A 23,935-nucleotide genomic window follows, 5' to 3' on the forward strand; every position below is an offset into this window, starting at 1 on the left:
CAATTTATATGCATATTTCATGAAATGTTCACACTTTATAAAGTGCAGCAGTCTTGTTGAACTGTAAGAGTTACATGGGTTGGATAAGACATCAACAAATGATCACAACACATGCCAGAAGAGTTTATCAGAGAATCAACAGACTGAATTGTGACTAAATCAATGTGTGGTGGACGAAGATTAAAGGGGATTAATGGTCTGGGGCCCATCCTTAATGTTTGGACTCAACACCTTCATATCAGTAAAAGGTAAAACCAACAGAAACTTTTGGATCCAAGATGGATGCCTTGGTGAACAGAAAATATTTATGGTTTTAACTTAAAAGTATTCAAAAATATGTTTTCAAACCAGATCAGATTTATTTGGAAATTCTCACTTTCTTAACCTTGTAATATAGTATAAAGGAATCAGTTGCATGGGTGCACTATTAGTTGAAAAATGAAACATTTGCTGTCTCTACACAATAAAATCTTCTGTTTAACCAGAGGGACCATAAAGGACAATTCAAGCTGTATGGCATCCAGGCAATATATTCACCTATCAGGCTTTCAGCAGCACACAGTGTACCGAGGAACAGAGCAAACCAGGAGAATGATTTTTTGTCAGGGAAGAATGTCACAGTTCTGTTAAAATGATTGACAAAATAACTGACACTGCGATCTTGTTGTTCTGCAATGTATAATGCATTCCTTAAATTTTACAAGAATTTTCACCAGATTTCATCAATCTCTCAATGATCCAACATGTCATGATATTAATATTGCCCTCTGTCTTGTACGGACTACAGTACAACAAATGATATTGTACAGATATGATCTCCCTCTGTAGATATGTAATGGAAAATGAGAACCGTGCAGATTTTCCTTCTGCATCAAACAACAAAAAAGCATCAAAAAAAGCATTACAGGTTTGATGTAATTTGCCACAAACAAATGTGACTAATGCACATGCATGCATAGAAATAATAGTGCTGTATTGATATATTGTGTGGCCCTAGTTAAAATCATGTACTCCTCACAAAGAGACATTTACTCCTGTACAAGCTGTTCTACTCATTCAGAGAGTTTTCCTACTTCATTTTGGCTGGCATTTACATCCCGCCTCAAGCCTATGTGCACGAAAAACGTACAGTGCTGGTGAATCAGATATTAAAAAGTAGAGAAAAAATCCTGACTCCGTATTATTGTATCGCTCTGGGAGAATTTAACAGTGCCGATTTAATGAAGAAGTTGGTGTAGCGTTGTGGGTAACAATACTGTTCTCCCCATAGCAGACTGGGTTTAAATTTTCTGGCCAGAGAGGCATGCTACAGCAATAGGAATCCTTGGGAAATACTCCTAAAGTCTCATTTATGCTCATCATGGATACAGAAGGGCAGCATCTTGTGGAAGGGTGCTCATAATGTCATGATTATTTGTGTGCAATTCACTTTGGATAGAAGCATCAGACAAAAAGACACAAGAGAATGAAAATTCTGGATCACTGCTGCACAAATACCGAAGATGCCTATTATGCTGCCGCAGGAACAACTCATGAGCATTCTGAACACTGTCTTGCTCACCTGATACCAAATTAAAGGCAGAAATTTAACTCCAACCGCTGGTGGAGCCCTGAAGACAATGAGAACTTACAAAGATTCTTTAAATTCACAGATTGTGTCAAAAAAGAGCTTGATGAAAACATGGTTACTCTGACGCCATACTGTACATAAGCTTCTACAAGGACAGCTGCATGTCAGCTCAAGCTGAGAAAAGAAGGCAGCTTTCAGGAGTGGGGACAAAATTCTCTACAAAGAGGACAAATACAGGCTGGAGAAAGGGAGAAAAATGCTCAGACAAGCTGAAAATCCACACTGCTATAAACGACCCAACTTTCTCTTTCTCCTGAATGGCTGCCAACTCACAAACAACCTCACTGATTTCTACTGCAGGTTTCTAAATGAAAAGGCTATCTCCAGCTTTACAATCTCAACCTCCTGGCCTCCACCGCACGGTGCTGGTCTCACCTCTGACCCCTGTTTATGTAGCCTTCACCGGGCAGGATGCTGCAAGATTACTGATGCCCTGATGGAGTCTCACTATTAGAGATGCACCGGAATGAAACATATTGGCCAAAAATAAAAATTAAACCAGGAGGCCAAATACCAAACCTGAATGCTAAACATTTTTTTTTTCCCACATTTTTTTAATTTATCATTTGTTTTTTCCATGGACTGAACAGCCTACGTATTCATTTATAGTTAGTCCACATATTTTTGTTTTCCCTTTCAAAGAAAAATCTATTTGAAATTACTATTAATATATAATTGTAAATGTTAAAAATCTGCCAAATTTGGATTCTAGCCATTTTAATGAGTCAAACTGCTGCTCTCTGAAATTTAAGTTAGAAAGCTTAGAGTACCGGGTTAGCCACAATGCTAACAGCCAGGCTCAGGTGAGCTAGAACGATAATGCTAAGAAATACAGCAGCCGGCCTCAGCAGAGTAAGCGTGGATTAGCCGCAATGCTATTGCTAGCAGGCTTAGCAAAGTTGGAGCCATAATGCTAATAGACATGGCAGTCAACGTCAGCGAGGTGTCTGCAGGTTAGTTATGAAGCTAACAGTTGGCCTCAGCTGTAATTAACTGTTTTCTGAACAATGATCTTTTGTTTAGTACAAATAATTTAGTTTTTTGCTTGTTTGGGAAAAAAAACAAAAGTGCTTTTTTGCCAAAAAATTGGTTCAGCCCTTCAGCACTGACCAACTAGCATTCATTTTCAACAATACTGAAGCATTGTTTTCTTTCCACATGCTTCGAGTCCTAACCTATCACCCTGAAAACAAACCGACTAAACAGAACCAAGCCTGTTGCTCTGATCTCTGTATTCAGAAAAGCCTTTGATCACTTGTCCTAGCCCAGCTGAGGCCATATTGCACAAATATATATATAAACTAAACCCTGAACATCATGCTACAGCATCTAAAAAGTTCAAAAACCTGCACTTGAGTTCTCTTTGTGGACTTTCTGATCAAAGATTTTTCTAACCAAAAGGAGGCACCAGGTGCAGCTAGACAGACACACGTCAGACACTCAGACCCTTAATACTTGTTCCTCAAAGCTAAGTGCCACACTGCTACACAGCAATGATCAAGGTCATCCTCACATCATCCATAACCATCTGGTCTGAATACGCTAGACTCTGGCATTTATTCAGGGCAGAAGAAATAATCATCAGGTGCATTCTATAACACTTTTTTGACATACAGTACACTGCATACATGCAGTATAAAGATTCTAGCAGACAACTTTGACCTTGGACATCAACCCTTCTAAATGATTCCCTGTGGTAGAAGACTCTATTAAGAACTATCAAAGTAAGTACAGAGAGAACTAGACTTGCTAACAGCTTTTTGTCCAGAGCTCTTATCAACTGGAGTGGATACTTCACTCTGGGAATTGTTGTTTTGATTATTTATAAGTGGTGATGATGTCTCCATTCAAAGACAGATTTTTTAAAATAATGAGGTGTGTAAAATGTCTAAGTTCTGTTCAGTTTATACATACACTATTTAGTGACGAGCCAAATAAAACATAACAATTAGGAGGGCCATAATATACTCCATGATTGGTGGTGTCACATGCTAAAGACCAGTTGAAAAGCCGACAGTTTGTCTTAAATGTGAGTGTAGCAAACTAGTTGAGTTTACTGAGTTTAAACAAGCTATGTGGGATAAACCGCTAAATGATAGCACTCTGGGTTACTGAGTCTAGCACTAGCAATTCAATGATAGTACGCCTTATAATCCGGTGCACCTTATAGTCTGAAAATACGGTAACAGAATCATGTGGCCTTACAGGATTTTACATGAATGCAAACAGGGTTACGTAGAATTCTGAAGTTATTTCTGTTGGCTAGAGATCAAACTTACTCACAAAATAACACCTCACAACTTACACAGGAGTAGGTGTTACCAAGACGTAGCACTCTGCTATTCAATGACTTTTGGCATTTCATTGTTTACATACATATAACAAGGATCTAACAGACTATTGACCAGCCATATTTCATTTGATTGACAAAATTCTAAGTTGAGTACAGACCTAAGAGGAACTCCAGCCCTGACCTCAAACCCACTGAACACATTTCAATTTAATTAAAATGTCAATTATGAGCATCCATCATCAGTGCCTGAGCTTACAAGTATACATAACCATTATATGCCAATGAGGTTTTGTTTCTTATTGTAGGACAGAGCATTTAAAATATTTCTTACATTGCAAAATATGACAACTGATCAAGTAGTTTTTTTGAGTAACAGTTATATCACAACATCAGTGTATAATACAGCAAATGTTCATCCTAGCAATCCATTTTGACCTCCAGCATTTAAACATGAGCCCCAACAGCACCAGAAATCTCACAAGCTTCAAATCACATGCTTTATCTCATCATCAGTGAACAGATTAGAAGTCATTTCAGCGCAGTCAGAAGTGTAGTGAAGCGTGTGAATTACCTGCTGGAGCGCTCTCTGGATGTCGATGCCTTGGCCCCATGGTGCTGGGGGGTTGGCCAGGCACTCTCCTGCATTGCCCCGCCGAGAGATGTCGATGCGCTGCTTTCTGAGGTTCTGGAAGGCAGTGGCCATGACGCTCACGCCGTCATAGGTTAGTGCTCCAGTGTACTGAGTAAAGCCCATAGAGACCCCAGTTAGTGGGACAGCAGCAAGAGGACACGCACACAGTTATTATTCTAAAATCCTGAAATACTGTTGAGTGTTTTCCTCCTCTAACCCAAAACTTCATTATTCATTATTTCACTGATGAGTGGATGCAGGTGTGTTAGAGAACACTCTTCAGATTCTACAGTCAGAATTGAGGTTATAACATTTTGACATCGAGTTATTTTTTATACTTTATTTTCTGCTGAAATCATGTTTCCACCTGTTGTTTTAATTCTCTCTAAATATATGTATAACTAATATGCATAGCTCAGATGTTTTATTTTCTGTAGGTTTGCACACACTGACAGGTCTGCACAGATAAAGAGGCTAAATTGTAAGGGTGTTTTCATGCTTGTCCCGAAAAAATGAGTCTGCATTCATGGCCTATTCTTGGCTCGTTTAGGGGAATGGGCTCATTATCACTGATTTATTTTAACACACAAGAACTCCATGAACTGTGAATTGATTGCGCAATTCCACGCACCAGTTTTCTGAATATAGGTATGCAAAAACTTCCTGTTTGCTGCTTTTTATCATTTTGCTTGCATACAAACTTTTATGCAGTGAACAATGCTTTTGGGATGCATGGCATTTTTCTTTGTGCAGGGAGCCAAATAAAGCTTATTACAGTAACCATGTTAATTCTATAAAAGTGTGGGTTTATTAGACATAAATTGATAGAAAGGGACGTAATGTGACAAGTCAAAGCAGTCAAGCTACAAAACTAACCAATCACACTACCCCACACGCAGTACTGGGAGCGGATAGCTACCACACCAGGTGTGTGTTCAGGTGATTCACAGCCTAGACTGCCAATTTCAGAAGGATCTTAGATTAGGCCTGTCATGATAACATTTTTTGTGAATGATACGTCATCCCAGAAATTATTACGATAAACGATACTATTATCATTTTGAGACCATTTAAAATGCCACTGACGTAATGATAATAGAATTGCATAATAAAGCATTCATACCCTTTGAAAGACAATAGATTTGTTTCTAATCGTAGAAATATATATATTTTTCTTCAACTACTGCAGTCCACACTGTTTGTTGAGGTGAAGAAAATTATTCTGAATTTGTAACTACCATTTAGAATGATCTAAACACTGAGATGTATTGTTTTACTGGATCAGATTTTATACCTATACAATCCCCACTGCAGGAAAAAAGCACAAACCAGATTATATGACAGGTGTAAGGAGGAGGAAGGAGGAGAGTGATGTGGTTTTGCCCAAGGTTGTTTTTTAGAAGGTTGGTGTGTTCTGTTCTCTGTTACTGTTCTTTCTTACTCTGACACTGCTCCATCGTGTGTGCCCTGTTTCATATACTATTTATATAGCATGAGTAACTCACTACTGCTACAGTTTCTATGCATTGGATAGACACACACAGAAAATCCTCTCCTGAATCTGTAGCCACTGATATTGATGTTGCTCACCTTCAGCCTCTTCTTAGGACTCTTCAGGTCTTTGCTGTCAAACTCCAGCCACTCCTGTATGGTCCTGCTGACCATAGGCTCTGTGTAGTTCATCAGCTGGAAGCCCGTCACATTAGCCCCGCCCTTCCTGAACTCTGTGAAGTTCAAGTCCAGAAAGCCCTGAAAGCAAAAAACAAACAGCGTTTTAGATTCTGAAAAAAGGTCTTGAGGGGCTGTTGGATTTGCATAAAACTACATGCTAGTATAATATAATTTTTTTTTTCATTTAAACATAGTGTGATTAGTGTTCTTTTTTTACATACATAAATGAGATTTACTTTTATAAATATATATATATATATATATATATATATATATATATATATATATATATATACACACACACACACAAACTATATTCTGGTATGGCCACACTTGTAACTAATTTAACTACCCACTGACTGTTTGGTGAGGATACCTGTTCCAGAGGCATTATTACAAATACATAAATGAATAGTGAACATACACACTTATTTATTTATTTTTTTGGTGGGGCTCACCCTAACTCAACATCAGTGTGTAGTCACTCCCCATTGAATCTACATTACATTGTACTTGGTTGGCTTTAGTGTTGAAGGTTGTATGAGCAAGGTTTTCTGTGCTACTGAGCGTAGCTGAGATTGGCTGAATGCTACAGTGAACACTTTTGCACTAATGCAAAATTATGTCATCAGCATTTGTTAATATGGTAATTGTTAATGTTGGTTATTATATGCCTATATTAATAGCCAGATAAGTCTATCTAAGTTTACTTAAGTTTACTCAGCAAAACTAATTCTGAATCTCCAACATGGACAATTACAGCAGTGTCTAAAGTAGACTTGCTGGTTATACGATATACAGGCTGTAGATACATAGTTATATGATGATCTACCCTCGACCCAATTATCACTGGTCAGTTTCTGACCACAATGTTTCTGTTGGCTGGATATTTTTGAGTGGTTGACCACTCTTAGTCCAGCCCTGATACTGAATCATACCAGCACCACACACACACTACCATAACATTAACAAGTCAGTGTCACTGCTGTGTTAAGAATGGCTCATCCTTCAAATAATATCTGGTCAGCTGTAGCCATGATGTCAGAGACTGACCAATGATGAAAGGGGCCCAGGACGACTGACATAAATTGCACATGACAACACACACAGAGGACTGATTACATCCTTCCATTGTGTAGCAGTATTCATATTCATATTTCACCTACTGAATGTCAATGGAGAACATCTACATGTTTGTTTTTAAACAAAAAAAAACAACAACTATTTAACAATTATTTTCCAGATTCATATTTTGACACTCTGTACTGGCTTTGGAACATTTTGTCCATTAAAGGAGATTAAACAGGGTGATTTTCATAAATACTATTCATTTTTCCCACACATCAAAAGATATCATTGGGTGATATTAGCTATTCTGATGTATTAATAGTACAAACAAGACACTGTGTTTCGAGGAATGTTAAACAACTGGACAAATTCGGAAATGGAATAAATAGTAACACTTAATAAACTAATTGCATACTACCATCCCATGACTTTTTTGGCATGTCAGTATATTTATCTGCTTTTAAAATATGATGTTTAGTAAATAAAATTCAACATCTTCTCCCCAACACATGCCAACATCAATAACATGTAATTTTAAGGTATGGTGACTAAAATCCAACATCAGCTATCAGCTACACATCACACTTTACCATCTATAAAACGCTAAACTCTAATGCTGTTAGACATTAATATGTTGTTGGTTTGAAGTCATATTGTTAAGTAACATCAACACTTCTAATTAATTAATCTTGTATATAAGTGCAAGGTCGGTGTGTCTAACAAATTAGATGGTAAATCCATATATCAATAAGCATGCAGGGCAAATTAAGGCTTCAAAGTAAAGCCTATAACAAGTTTTAACAGGTTTGCACAAAGGTAGTCTATTCTAATCATGAAGCAGTGGTAGGCTAATCCTGCTCAGGAGTTAATTATAAGGGGTATTAGCTTTTCACACAACCTGCAGTGAACACAGAAAGCATAAATAAGCGTTCAATAGCTCAGACAAACTCAAACACACACCGCCTGCGCACGGCGCGTAGCGATGCTTTTTGCTACCTTACACAACATCAACAATCTATTTTAACACCTTGTGTCCGTCTCATTTAAGTAGTATTTGAGTTTATGACTAAATCTTCACTGATGGGCGTGGTGGTCTGGAAATGAGGAGTGTTCAGAACAGTTTCTGGTGTTTTGCTTTTTTGGCAGTGGAAAACACAGGTGCTCCACTGACTGAAATTAACCTAGACAACAGTCAAACATCAGAGTCCATTTCTACAGGTGCACTGCTTAGTTTTCCGAATGAAATGGCCCAGCATAGCCAGGGGACATGGCAGAGGTAAAGAAAGGTAAAAGAAAGCTCAAGGCTCAAACCAAAGACGCATCCATGGCTGAATAACGTCCATTTGACAGCAAGCTTCAATACAGCATTTTTAGAGATAAGCCCAGCTGTAGGCTATGGGAACTCATTGATTGTTCTTGCGATGCTGTCAAAGATGAAACCGAAACTTCACATGAAGCATTTCTTTCCAGTGCATCAGCGCATCAGTTTTGGATTCTAAACTGTTCAGACATATGTAGGATATAGGCCTGAAATAAACATTGGATTTGTTGAGACAATCAGATATAGACCACTTTTACCTCCTGTGTGAATGTAGTCAATCAGCTAAAGGGTGAAAAAATGTCTTGTGGCATTAAAAAACTAAGAGATGACAGTATATCAATAAGCACTGAATGCATATAATGCAGCACTGAATGACAATATTATGGAGGTGTATAATTTAACACTCCAGAGATCAGCACATTCACAAATAATGATCCTCTGTTTTCCACACAGATTACAAATACAGAGAAAGTCCCAGTCTTCATGTGATAACAGCTCACTGTGTTTGTGTGTGTGTGTGTGTGTGTGTGTGTGTGTGTAAGAGAGAGAGAGAGTATATGAGATTCCTCAGGCAAGCAGTTCAGACTAAAATGAACCCCATGGGTCTCTCACACATACAAAGTGTTGCATTCTTGCAGGCCTTTATTATCATCATTATTTATGGGCTGACATCTTTTTTCATTATTGCCAAATCCAATTATGCACCCGGCTAGGACTTGTTTGGTGAGGAACTGCTGTTTAGGGGGAGTCTTTTTCCCTCTCACGGAGCCCAATTATAAATTTCACAATGTGTACTGTGAGCTCTCAGTTCACTGGGGCTCCATGACTTTTTGTCCAGCTGTCCGGATAGGACACTTGAACATCTATTTTACTGCTATAGTTACACATGTTTGTGTCACTTGCCTATTTCCAGACATATACAGTATCTCCTCTTTATAGTGGCAACCTCAACATCTATAGACTACTGGTTGGGGATGTGCCACTAGTGACTAGGTTTGCAGCGTTAACCGGTTTCACTGATATTTGCTCATTACTGGTATTGGGAGGGAAACACAAGTGTAGGGAGAATCTCGCCCATGTATGCACATGTGTGTCCACCTTGGCTGCCTTAGACTTGACAGGTGGAAAAGCACTTAAACACACACAGCAGAGAAACAGACAGAGAGAAGTCAAACTGAATTGACTATTTTTATCTTTTTATCCCCCTAATTAACATCAATTAATCCTGTGGAATCAGATATCTATTTTGCAAGAAATATGAATGCATAGTATCTGCTAAAGGAGACAATACATCCATCATGCACTATTGCCCAGTGCAGATCAAAGTTGATGTCCCAGAAACGCCGAAAAATGAACATTTAAGTTTCACTATAAAATTGTATTTCTCAGTCCATGTATACTCTTAACTGGAGTACACATGGGATTAGATTTCTTAGTGCATGAGAGAAAACAGACGATGGTAACAGAAATAAGCGAGCAGCTTTTAAATACTTTTAAATGTTTTTGTAATACTGAAATGAAAGAATTTATACAATCCTCAACTTCTAGCAGATGTATGGTTCAAAATGTTTAAAAAAAAAATGCAGTGTAAAGTTTTATGGGTTTATCTGATGTTTTAATCACACCTTATTCTGTTACACTATTGGCTGGACGTATTAATGGACGAAATGAATGACTCTTTAATGAGCATTTTCTCAGAAGATCACTGATAAATTAACATATTCTGCAGTAATTAAAATATAAAATGTATGTAAATTAATTTATTGTCTAAAGACACAGCTCACAACTACTGAAAAAGGCAAACTACATCTTCAGCAACTTCTGTCTTCTTTGTCTTCAGTAAAACACATCTTTCCACTGTCTTTACAGCTCCAGTTCAATCAATACACTTAGTGAGGCTGAAAAGTATTGTAAAGGGCTAATTAATGGAAGTCTATTTACACCAAATCTTTATTTACTACACTTGTAGAGTACAGTCAATCACCATGATTTGTGTGAAGCACATCCATTCTTTTTTAAAAGCTGTCAGTCTGTACAGTATGTTGTTCTCGTGCTTGGTTTTGTTCTCCAGAGGGAATAATTTGTGATAATATGTTAGAACTGTACTGGTACAGATGGAGTTTTCACAGGTTCCAGCCTGATTGCACACGAATTACAGAAAACCTTGGGGACAGTGAGAGTTACCCTTCTGATTGTGTTGCAACAGTATTCAGAAGCTGAATAAAACATCATAAAATCAGCTCAGATAAGATATTTTCTCATGTCTGTCTCATCTTAAATCATCTTATCTCATTTGAAAGGCTAAAATTGCATAAATTCATAAAACTGCCTGTTGACCTATATCGTAAATGAGATTACAGATGAAACAATGCTGGTATATTATTTTAATCATCAAATCCGCATATGTCTATTCAACTTTTCCCAATGTCTAGTAGCATCAGACACCCTGTACTATATGGACAGAAATTAGAAATAGAAATTTTAGTTTAAGGAAGGCTTTCTACAAGTTTTTGAAGTATTTCTATTAGGATATGATTGCATAGCGTTACTGAGGTCGGGATGAAAAACACAAACCCACCTCATCCCCAACTCTCCAACCTTAATTTAGAAAAATATTTAAGCAGGTACGGAAGTCATGGTTGGTGCACACAGACGCATGTAGAGTACACGGTACACAAGATAAGGGAAATGTGGTAATTTCACAAGAACTACAGCCACCCAGAAATCTTAAACTGTAAGCTGATGGATTTTCTAAATGGTTTTGTTGGGACTTTTAAAGTCTAGGTTCCTTTTCTCATCTCTCTCTCTCTCTCAGTTTTCATTTTTTATCTCTTTATTCTTTATTTCCCACTGTTCTCATCACTGTATTTAAAATGCTTGAAAATATGCAATTATTGCAGCGATATTCAGAAACTTTTAACATCTTTTTTCAATTCATGGTGGATTGGACAAGGACGATGTGTCAGACGATGTGTATTTTGGAATGTGAGTGTTTGAGAGTGTGTGTGTGTGTGTGTGCTTGACTGTGCACACACAATAAACATGCTAAGATTTACACTGTACTGCTTAATCAACACACTACAGGCTGTAGTGTGGATTGCTATATGGCACTATATGGACTAGATGGAGGTATATGAAACACAAATTATTTAGTTTAAGAAGTTTGGCCCTAACTTCTTCCCATAAGTCCTTCTTTTTACAGAACCTGGTGACATATTAGCTTATTTTATTTAGTGATGTAAACACAGTGTCACTGCTGTTAAATTCAAAAGGTAGACTATTTTGTTTTCATGCTGGAATATGGATCAAATCTCCTAATCCCAATTTCTTACAGCTCCATTCTCTTCTGCTCTCTTTCTCTCACACACACACACACACACACACACACACACACACACTCTGTTCTGCTGAAGTTTGCCATGTTACCTGTATAATCCACCAGTTTATCTAATGAACTGGTGTTTTTAGCAGTACAAGTTGTTTTACTGTTTTAATTTGTGAGCTGTGATGTGGTGGTAGCATTCATTTCACAACTATGATTAGCAGAAACAATGTAATACAATTTAAAATAGGAGCATTGTAAATTAGTATTAATCATGATTAATCACATATTGTTGTGATTAATGAGAATTTTCTCACCACGAGGCCCAAACGCTGCTGCACATAGAATTGTAAATTGTGTGTACAGTTGCACACCGGTTACATGTTTTAATTTTTTTTAAGAATGCATATTGATTCCCTACACTCCCTATAGCTTGTGTTGTGTAAAATACTGCATTAAAGTTATTTTATTAAAGTAAGTTAAAGGGAAAGAGATTTACACTTCACTGCTTTTTGCTAACTTAATTCATGCAGGGCTCATTTGGCTAATGTTACAGAAACCCCATTGTCTTTCCTGTGAGTTCTGGAAAAACACCATCTCGCTGAGTGTTATGTGGGTTTTATCAGATGCAAATAAACAGTGACCTGGGACAATGCGTGCTGGAGTGTGACTACTTATCCAGCACAATTCAGCACTGCAGTGGTTATATAAAGTTTACATAAAGCTGTGTGATAGAACTGCATCATTCAGCAACACAGAGTGAAAGCAAAGCAGACGCTGGAAGCCTTAAAACAAAAAGTCTTCCCAGACCACCACTTCTACACCCTCCTACACACACACACACACACACACATACACACAATCACAACACCAACACTCCCCCAGCTGCAGAAGAAAGGGTGTCTGATGTTGATGCCTTCCAGGAGAAGTAGGGATGATAATTCCCGGCTCAGCGGGTAATCAGCAATCTGTCTGCTTTGTGTTCTGCATTTAAAAGCATGGCTGCTCTGGTCACAAAAAAAAAAAAAAACGAGGGAGAGTAAGTACACAAAAATGGTGGTACGCCACTATCGATTTGCCTGAGCTTTTCCCTTACTATCGCAGCTGATGTGCTAAGGTTGACCTGCTAGATTGCATCTGGAAGCTAAGTGAGCTCAGTGTCTCTGACCAGCAGAGGTTGATGAGGTACTCTGAAAAAATGGTGTCCATCATTTTCCTATTAAAATATATCAAATCAGCACTGCACATCAGAACTGACCACTATGCATCTGACATGAAGTTAGCATGATTGCCAAATGTAATTGTAATTTACATCATGTTTACCAATTAGTATCAATCATTCATTAGGGATGTGCACAGTTACTTAAGTACTTGAAAAACAATCTTGAGTGACTCGAGTTAATGAATAGTGTAATCATTAAAAAAAAAGATAAATTAGCAAGTATAGTTTAAAGGGTCACAACCTAAACATTGTCTTAAATCAGTCATTCAATAAACGTTAAACCGTCAGTCTGACAACAATTGTAAAAGTTACTAAGTTAGAGTACTGCGAATTAAGGCTCATTCATGCACAATGTTAAATACAGATACTGATATAGATATGAATGGAGTCTTCTGTCAATTTAGCTTATTTGAGCATGTACTAGATAGAAAAATAACTCAGGACATAATATTGTTGTTATTTTTTGGAGCTACCGTAATACTTTTCAATCTATTGTTACCTAAATTATACCACAGATAGTTCCGACCCTGCAATGTGATTAGCTGAAAGACGTTTTATGAGTGCCATTATCAGCCGGTAATGCAATGTAACTGAATGTATTATCCATGTATTACTCCACCACATACAGGTTACCTTGCAATGATGCAGCGCTTACAAACCAAACAGCGCAGCTACAAACAGAGCAGCAATGGAACTTTTTTAACTCAATCTTTTATAACCAAACAGATCATATTTTCTCATCCTCTTTAACTCAACATCTTTCAATAAACAGCGATAATGGAACAGTGGTTCTGCGGCCTTGTGTCTATGACCGCAGCACAGCAGTGCTATTTGTATTATTGCTTAATTGAAAGTTGCTTTTTGGAAGTATGCACATTAATCTACAGTAGCAACCAGTAGTTTTATGTTAACATCTTGCTAAAGGTGTAACTGGCATGTCTTTCAATTAGACCCAATAATACTCCAACTGATAGAACAAACTTCATTTCATTTCGTAACAGCTTTGTTAGATCAGTAAATCAAGAAGAGGCTACAATTATCCTCTGCTATTTATGAGTAGTAAAATGTTTTAAATGTGTTATTATCTGTGCTGTTCAATTGCACAGATTTGCTAGATTTTGAAATAAATATGGTAGGCCCAAGTCAGCACAAATTAGTTGAAGCTTTTTTTCTAATTTTGGGTTTGTTTAACTGTAAATAACACAATCCAGAAAGGTGATAAATCCTGCACCTGTTTAACTGAATAAAGGCTAAATAAATAATAGGTTTACTTGAAGATCAAAATGAGCAATACCCTTAATAGTCCAGATGAGCTGTTTAGCATTTCAACTGGAAGTCCAATGACTCAACTTTTTTACTTAGAAGACAAAATATCACTTACCAGGTTTGCCAGAATGAAGTGGTAATTCTTCAGGTTCTTTCGCTGGGCTGCTATCTGTAAAGCAAAACACAAGCAACACATTTTAAACACCTGATGTGTATATAACCATATTCACAGTTTAACGTTCAGTATGTCCCCCAGACAGAAATTAACTGGTCCCATCTTTCAGGATTTAAATTGTTCACCTCCCATCCTTTCCTATAAGTGGAATATCTGAGATCAGCAGAGTGTGGGGGGCAGATGGAACTACACAAGAAGGGCTGGGGGAGGGGATTTGGCATCTGTCTTCATGGGCAGCCCAATTATGGGCCTTAATGATTACATGTGCACCAGGAATTCACACACACCTGTGAGTTATGGCAATCTTCTCAAATCCCTAGAAAGTCCTAGATGCCTGAGATTCACAATTAAATAAACCTGACCCTGGTCTCTAAGCACCAAATCTGGCCAAACTAAACAAAACACACACAGAGAAAATGCTCAAAATGATCTCCTTTTTTGTTAACTGTTCAAAAATCTAATTCCTATAAGGTTTCCCCATAAGGTGAGCCAGGCTCTGCCAATAAGTAATTTATTCATTCTGAGCACTACTTGGGGCACAAACCCAAATATAACCGTACAGTTTAAACAACATTGGTTTGCCTTGGCTTCTGGTGAAAGCATAAGCTAAGCTATAGGGTCCCTAACAATATGTGTTAAAAGCCAGCCAAAGCCTCTTTAGGGGAGGCTTATGAATGTTAAATCTTGTCTGTATTACATATACGTTTTCTGTTTTAAGATAATGTTCGTGTCCCATTTTCAGCAATAAGATCTGTAGTTATTACTCTAGAATATCATAAAGCCTCAAACAGCTACTAGAAGAAACACCATTTATCCCTTTATATATTATTACTATATACTATATACTACATACTATAATTAATGTCAGAAGAGAGGTGTAAGAAAATTCACCAGGTTGAGGATGGAGTTAAGTCTCTCCAGCTCACAGTCCAAAATGATCTTGTACTCTTTTTTGTTCTCCAGGTCCTGGATGGCTTTCAGGAAGGCTGCCTCTGTAAGCGTGTCGAAGTTGATGGATGTGACCTGCCAGGTTTTTTCTGCAGCGGTGTCCAGGATCTTCTGAAGCACTGTCAGACCTAGACAAGAGGAAAAGAAAGATTTGAATTATGACAGACTTCAGCATCAATGATTCATCAATCTACATAGAGGTGGTAATAGAACTGCATTTAATCAAGTAACTAGTTATGAGGGAATTTAACAGTATTAGTTAGGACTAGATGATACGGTCAAAAACTTAAACAAACAGAAAAAGGCAATTCATGTAAAGCAATCTGTAGTGAATGTCAGCGACAAAATGCCAACATTTTTTTGGCATTCTCAGTCACATGACATTGAGTTTAGTAGCTCCTCCATTTCCACTCACTGCTGTGCTTTTGTGGATCTCTGTGGAAATGCACGCCCAAAGTGTAATTATGATGCATGGCAGTGGACAAATAGTTATTTTATTAAATGTGAGGTGACGAAACTCAGAGATGTGAGTCCGGACAGGATTAAAATTACCGGAGAAACTAATCTTATCCGGATAGTGCTAAATGCTGTATTATGTATGCTATGTTTAAATATTAGAAAACTTATTTTTTTTATCATGATATACAATAATATTGAAAATGTATATCCTACTTTTATTATTGATTGTTAACAGTGCTTCTGTACCAGAGTAGTAATATTTGAAAAGTTTATTTCCACTGCATATTTGAGAGATTGAAGGAGATTTAAGGACATTTAAATCACAATGAATACAATTATTTATGGTTTATTTTTGCTTCTATGAATACCTTTAAGTATAAATAACTGTCAATACCTAACTTAGATAAAATACTCAATATGGACAAAAGTGTTGAAACACCTCTTCATTCAGTATTTCATCTGAAATCACAGCAGTTGATTTGAGGACTTAATTGCATTCAGCGACAAAAGTGTTAGTAATAAGGTCAGGATGTTGGATGATCAACACCCACCTCCTTCCCCAACTCCCCAACTTATCCCAAGAGTACTGGGAGAAATATGCCAAATATTGAGTGGAGCTGTAATATTGTTTGAAAACATCCATCCAGCCTCCTACCTGCATAAGGTGTCATTTTGTATAAGATTTTTTGTACTAGTCCTGGAAACTATGAATGTGCTCTATCTCTAAGTCTAGGGATTTGGCTTAGCTGTTCTTTGGATTTTCTGGAAAAAACACAAACACATCATTGTGCGAGAGAGGCCGCTGTCAGAAAGTGCTGTCCCTGAGAGCAGTAGGGGGTTTGAGCGGCTTCTCTGCAGCTATGATGAACGTGGGTTTTCATATCAGTTCACTCCCTCCGAATGTGAACCGAGCCTGTGCTGAACTTCAAATGCCTTTTTTCTGTTTAATTGAAGGAAAATGGAAATGCCGGCTTTTTCGGCAGGCAGAGGGGAAAGGCAGAGGGATGTTTGAAGTCACTTAATCTGGCCATATTATGCAGAGTCTGTGGTGATCACAGCAAGTCAAGTCTGTGAAGTGTGTAGAAGATTTTTTTCCTCCTGACAACCATCATCTCCACTGCTCTCTACTCACCCCCTACAGAGGAGATACTACTAAGAACTGAGGCCTAGCAGAGCTACTGAATGTGTGTCAAACTTGGGGCAATAGCCTTCCTTTCATAAGTCCCACAAAATATTTTGCATAGTAAATCTCTGGATAACAAGTGAGATATTTTATGAAAAGCACAAGGAGTAAGACAGCTGAAGCAATACAACTGTAATAATCATGTTATTCCCTGGTGTGTAAGTTTTTCATAGCTATAATAGCTCTATATAACACTTCTATCCAGCATTATTTTGTTAAAAAGATTGTGAGAGAAGTGGATGAAAACAACTATTACTTTCAACCAAAATGGAACAGGGGATATGCTTACAGTATTAAGGGATGAACTGATTGGTGGAATTGTTGGCTGATGACAATATCCAGTATTTTTTAATGTTTCAATATTTAAACTAGAGCTGGGCGATGTGATCTCAAAACAGTATTATGATTATTTGAACATTATTTTACTGAATAATGGACAATTTTTTCATAGTTCCTCAGTAGGTTCTGTGCTTAAGTTTTCCTCCATATTGCTTTCATGTCTAAGATTAGATAGAGCACTATCATACATGCAGTATTATGTTTTTTAAAGGGACCGTGGATAAACACACAGTGGGGAAGTAATAACAGACAAACCATGTTAAGCATAAATACCTAAATAAATAAATAAATAACAGATATGGACATGATTACATTGGTTAGAATTATCGCATTTAGTTTTTTTAATAATACATGGACCTGGTTTAGCGTTACAAAATGTTACAAATGCAGTAAAATGCACATGCAGTTTTACATAGTAACTCATGTTTTAATGCTTTTATGTGTCAGCAGTTAAAAAAAAAAGTTGGGCTTGGCCCTGGTAGGTGACTGGTTTGAACCCCCTTAACCTGCAGGCAGTGACAGGTGGGCGTTCCACTGCTCTGGGTGTGTGTATCATCAACCCAGTTCAGTTGTGTGTGTGTTCAGTGGGTTGAATCTACAATGTGAATTCTGTTTTGAAGTGTGTTTCTAACTATAGTTAGATATACAGCATATTATAGTTACAAGATATTATTATTACTATTATTTGTAGGTATGTTTCTCATTAACTGAAAATATAGATGCAGTATGATTTCAGAACCATTTCACCAAACATTTCATTACATTTACATCTAAATATGTAAAACATCGAAAGTATAGGATGATATATTTCCTTTTGGAAGGTTTGGAACAAAAAAGCATCTCAGCTCCATTTTAGCTGCTTAAGAAAAGTACAAAGAAAGTGTAACACTAAATTAAGATAACAGTTTGGCTACTTTAAATAATTTCAAATAGATTCCTTCTTTAACCTATTTTCCAACACTAAATAATTCCATATTTGTTACTTTATTGTTTTGACTGTTATTTTATATATACCTACTAATACATATACATTTTTGTTTCAGAAAGACCTGTAGCTCTAGGACAGAGAACCTAAAGCTGTCTGACTCTAGCTGACTATTCCACTGATTTCCCATAAAGTTCTGGATGAGGATTTGAAGTTGTCAAAAATTGCGCTGAGAAGTTGATTGGGAGTTCATGATGCTGCATTTTCTGTATTATACTGCAGGACATAAAAGAATTATTAACCCTGCTTCAAATCAGTTAGCTTTACCACCAAGCTGCTAAATGAACTATATGTTCCTGATCTCTTCAGATTAGGCAGTTGATTTGGTTCACTGCATACTGAAAGAGGGGTTGGGGGGGTGAGCTAATGAGAGAATGAACTACAGATTGTCCTTCAAACAGGAGTTCTTTCCCCATCATGACAGCTTGTCTTCCATGTAGCAGACACATCGCTATAATTAGTCTTATTAAAAGGACCCCCTCTCTTATTTCGCCTCAGTCATCTTTGATTTGGAGGTAAGTGCCTTCCGCTCGTCCCAGGAAGATCTACTTTGACTACAAAGAGGTACAAAAATACATGCAAGTGACTGGAAAGAGGTTCCATTTATGTTCAGTAGACGATTTCCTGCAATCAGCTTGACTGATTATTAATGACTGATTTCAACTCACATGTAGGACTTACGAAATCAATTAAAAGCTCAAAGTGTTAGGTTACACAGAGGGAGATATCTTTTAATTGGAAAACGTCTCTCTCTCAGCATTTGAAGGATGTTTTGACAGGGATGAAGATTTTTTTGAGCACCTTGTAGTGACTCTCTGCTGTGTTGTGCAGGAGGCTACTGTTAGTGTAAAAATAAAGGCACAAGAAATGGGTTTTGAGCAATGCTATATAAAACTAGAAATGGCCGATGAATGTTTTTAAAGCTTTTAAATGTAATTGGCTGATTGCGGCTGAATATCACATAAACCTTCCCGGGCATACAAAAAATCTTTCATATGCAGGACTTCTGTAACGTTCTGCAATATCTTTCAAGTTTTTTACTTTCTGACACGGACACCTACTTAGAATTAGGGTTTTTTTGGAGCATTTTGTAATAGTGTAGTTGTTAGTGTAAAGTAGTGCAAGGCAACATTTAATTAGTTATTATTTGTTTTCTTTTGAACATGTTTTGTACTTTTGCAAACAAGATTATTTTTAGCAAATTATACTTAAATAAAAATAGAGATTTGTTTTACTCTAAGCACATATGTTTATCACCCCAGTGTGATTGTGTGATGTCATGACCACATGAGCCAATCAGATGAGACTGATGAAAAAACAAGAAGTAAATAGGAGGGAAAGAACAAGTGGAAAAGGCAGAGCAGTTGGAGTGGCATTTTTTGTTCACTTTTTACCAGTGTTTTTTTTTTTATAACTGCATGTGGGTGCCTCTTATGGGATGTCAAGGTGAACTAACAGTGCCTGGACAAAGTGCTTTATAATTTCATTGCAAGGACTGTTTGCTGAGCTGCTGGGGTTTGAAGTTGAGACTGTTGTATTTACCCAACTCAGTCATCTTATTGCATGCTCTCGATCTCTAATTCTCTCACTCATGTTATCTCCGGTGCTGTGGATCTGGGACTGAATATTTATACAATTCGAACTTGAGCGATTAGGTTACCGGAGACTAGAGTTGTCTGTTTGTTAGCACAGAAAAGTGCACAAGGCAATACTAGTATGAGTAAATGAGCGTGGTATTTCTAGAAAATATCCATTACATAGATACACTGTTATATTTACTGTTTAAATACAGATTTTTTTGTATATGCTAATACTTGAACTTACTTTATTAAGGATTTTAAAATATTGCATCCTATGGTATATTACTGTTTCTCTTAGGCATAACGAGATATGGGTTTTTAAATCATTTTTTGCAGCTTTAGACTGAACTTCACTGAAGTAAACTGCATCTAATGATCAAACTGGTCACCTCAGATGTTGTTCTTTAAGTAACACATAAGTGCTCAGCAGCTACACTCACAGACTTCAAAAAGATACGCAGACATTTCTGGCTGAATCTGGCGAGTTTGCTGACAGACTCTGTCTTGAAGCTACGGGATCAAAGGCTGTGCTCTCCAACACAGCGTTTGTCCTGTGCGCTTTAATGATAAGCTAACTGGCCAATATGAAGGACATGCTAAATGCTGCAGAATTTTAACTTCAAAGAAACAGTGCAAGTCAAATTCGACCTGAGGCAGAGTGCATTGCACCTTCAAAGAAGACAGCAGATCAATACCGGCACCTGCAGACGCCACTGAACACTGTTTGTAAGCACTGCTTCCTAAGCAGACCAAACACTAGGAATACAAACCAGCCAGCCAATCAGACACAGCTCCCCGACAACTGACCTCGCGGCTACTGAAATATGAGGCTATGAGAGTTTAGCCTGAGACATTAATCTGCCCCATCTGGCGACCATGATCAACCGCCTCCAAGTGCAATTCATAAACTTGACCTTATCTGACTCCGAGAAAGACGGAAATGATAAGCAAATTTATGCAATGAGATGATTTTGCATTTATCATGAAGCTTAGACTGCACATCCTGTCATGGAGATGAATAATTAGAGTAGTACTAGATAATTGCTGCTGTTGTTGTGAGCTGCTGGCAAAATGAGATTGAGAGTCTCCCTGTTGGAAGTTTAAGAAGATGTCTCATGTGCTTAGCATGTATCAAAATATTGATGCTTAACCGTTTGTTTCAGTTCCCACTATATCTTTGGGACCCCAAGCTGTTTTTTAACTTGGCTAAAGCAGATCCTCCTGAGAGAATCCACAGTAGACTGAAGGTCTAAGCTGTCTACTAATCTAGGCCCTACTGCATTTCATTTGCATAATACATTAGCAGTGCATATCATTTACTAAAAAAGTAGAATTATATTTAGACAAGATCGGAGGAGCAAAGCCTACAAAGAGAATGCAGAGGTAAGATTCTGAAACGCATACTGAAAAGAAGTGATGCACAGAATGTACTTAATACAAATGATGTGTATATAATTTCCATATTCATAGAGTATTTTTACATTGACAAAATTTTGTGCTTTGGTTTATTTAAGCTGAATAATAAGATTTAAGTCACATATTATGAAATAAATAAATTTAATTCAGTACATTATTTTATATTATTGTACATTCTACAGCATTTTGTAAACTATGTGGGTGAAAGAAAGGCAAAGAAAGGCAGTCAGTTTTTTGGTAAATGTTAACCTTGTACAGCTTGTATCATTTTGTTTTTCGATAATTTAGTAAACTCATACTTATCAAGCGTGATAAGTAATGCTGAATGCTTTATTTCCTTCTTATGACAATAACAAACAGGCTTCTATATATAATTGAAAAAACTGAATGCACTGGACATAATCGAGAAAGGTGAACATCTGTCTACATGAGGTCAGGGTAAAAACTTATGCGATTAGGTCAAAAGAATTGTCAATGAAACAAACAACCATAGTGACCATATTTGTGCTTTAACAGCGTAGAAAACCAAACACACATTCATAAACATCAGTGAACACAAAGACTCAGTAACATACAGTGAGTACTCATGCCCAGGGTGGTACTTCCTGGCATTGCTGCAGCACCCCGAAAACAGTGAGTGTTGAGGGCCTTGCTCAAGGGCCCAACATTGGCAGCTTGCCAAATCCAGGTATCAAAACCACAACTTTGTTATTAATGGCCTGGTGCTCAAACTGCTGAGCCACCAATGCCCAGTAGACCTGCAAGACAGGGTTGTGCCATGGCACAGATCTTGGGAAGGATACAAGAAAATCCTGCATCACTGAAAACGCCCAAGAGCACAGAGAAGCCTCCATCACTTATTCAAATGAAATACAGTACGTTTGGAACCAACTTAATAGCTATGGCACATCAGCCAAACTGAGCACTCACAGACGATGATATTTATGAATGAGATCCTGTATCCTAGGTGGGCCTAACAGAAGAACATCCATCAGTATAACCCTCGACCAATCAGGTCTTCACGGTAGGCTGGCCAGACAGACATCTTTCCTCAGTAAAAATGCATGAAAGCCCACTGGGAGTTTGCCAAAAGGAACCTGAATGAAATGAAAACTGAACTATTTAACTACAATTCCCAATGGCGTGTGTGGAGGAAACCAGGCACTGAGCATCACCTCATTAATAACATCCCTACAGTCAAACACTGAGGTGGAAGTATTTTGCTGTGGGGATATTTTTAGTCAGAATAGATAGAATGATGAAAGCAGAAAAAATATTTAGCAGTCCTGAGTGAAAATCATTCCCAGAACTTGTTAGTGTTGTAGTACTCAAGTTCGATCTTGGTCTCAAGACCATTAAGAATGAGCCCCAATTTCTTCAGCCTTAAACTGTGAAATCAGTCTTATCTCTGCCTCGTTGTGAAGCTGTCCTGTTGAAATGAACATTTTTAAATTTTCTACTAATGTTTATATAAAAAAATTCATCAGGTCATGGTTTTGTCCTAGTCTTAGCGAATCCTGTTCTCAGTCTTGACTCAGTCTTGATGGAGAAACTTCCTAAAAATTTGACTTGAGACTGTCATTGCTTTTAAACAAAACCTATGTGACAGGTCTAAATACTTGACTTAACATGGGTTACTTCTTTCTTTAATTTAAAGTATTGTGTTTAGACTGACGAAGACAAATTAACTGAAACCATTTTAAAATGAATTTCGGAAACATAGCCCAGAATGTGGAAATTTTTAAAAAGTTCAAAATATAGATGTTAATTCACAATCTAAAAACAATTAAAAAAATATTTAAATAAACATACCAAAATTTATTAATCTCAACTCTTTGCCTTAAATCAAAATGCCTATGCATAAAACTAGAGGACATTTTGTGCTCCCCAGTAACCTGAGTTCCATATTATTCATGTCCTCTTTTTTGTTCCTGTACACAGCTCAGCAGCAACTAAAGCAGGGAATTGTTAATTATAAGTGGGATACTTTGGTTTTGCACCAAAACACCAGAATTGGGGCTGTCAACTGTTAAAGCGCAGTGCGCTGGACACAATGCCATTCATTAAAAAACTGTGTCCTATTGCGTTTCGAAATGCTTTCCCAGCTTTTTGGCCGTGCTGTCGCTCTTTCCTCGCCAGCATCATTGGAGCAGGTCTCGGCAGCTGTGAAATTGCCTCACACCGGCGAGCAAAGCGGCTTTATCGCCCACTGAGCAGCACTAACCTGTAGATAAGGCTGGAGAGCGAGCGAGCGCACGAGTGAGAGACAGTGAGAGAGAGCGAGAGTGCATGCGAGAGAAAATAGAGAAAGCCAGAGAGAGAGAGAGATGGACGCCGCACGCTATCTGTCTTGCATTTTAGTGTCGTGTCACGCTCCTGCAGCAGCAGCGATAAGACTGGAAGCGAAGGGAGATGAGCTAAAGGCC

General features: G+C 37.6%; 1 protein-coding gene across 6 annotated transcripts in view; it reads right to left on the minus strand.

Moving 5' to 3' along the window:
* Positions 1-23,935, minus strand: part of gria1b (glutamate receptor, ionotropic, AMPA 1b) — a 94,687-nt gene that overhangs the window by 47,007 nt on the left and 23,745 nt on the right. For all 6 annotated transcript variants that reach the window (XR_007425115.1, XM_007244537.3, XM_007244535.3 and 3 more), the window contains exons 4-7: positions 15,491-15,675; positions 14,540-14,593; positions 6,145-6,303; positions 4,495-4,662 (exon numbers count right to left, since the gene is read on the minus strand). Coding sequence is in view for 5 of the 6 variants with exons in the window: in XM_007244537.3 (XP_007244599.3) it covers positions 4,495-4,662; positions 6,145-6,303; positions 14,540-14,593; positions 15,491-15,675 (566 nt within the window). In the remaining variant the exon portion in view is untranslated. The remainder of the gene's footprint in view (positions 1-4,494; positions 4,663-6,144; positions 6,304-14,539; positions 14,594-15,490; positions 15,676-23,935) is intronic.

The sequence above is a fragment of the Astyanax mexicanus genome, chromosome 17, assembly GCF_023375975.1.
Source record: "Astyanax mexicanus isolate ESR-SI-001 chromosome 17, AstMex3_surface, whole genome shotgun sequence".
NCBI lineage: Eukaryota > Metazoa > Chordata > Actinopteri > Characiformes > Acestrorhamphidae > Astyanax > Astyanax mexicanus.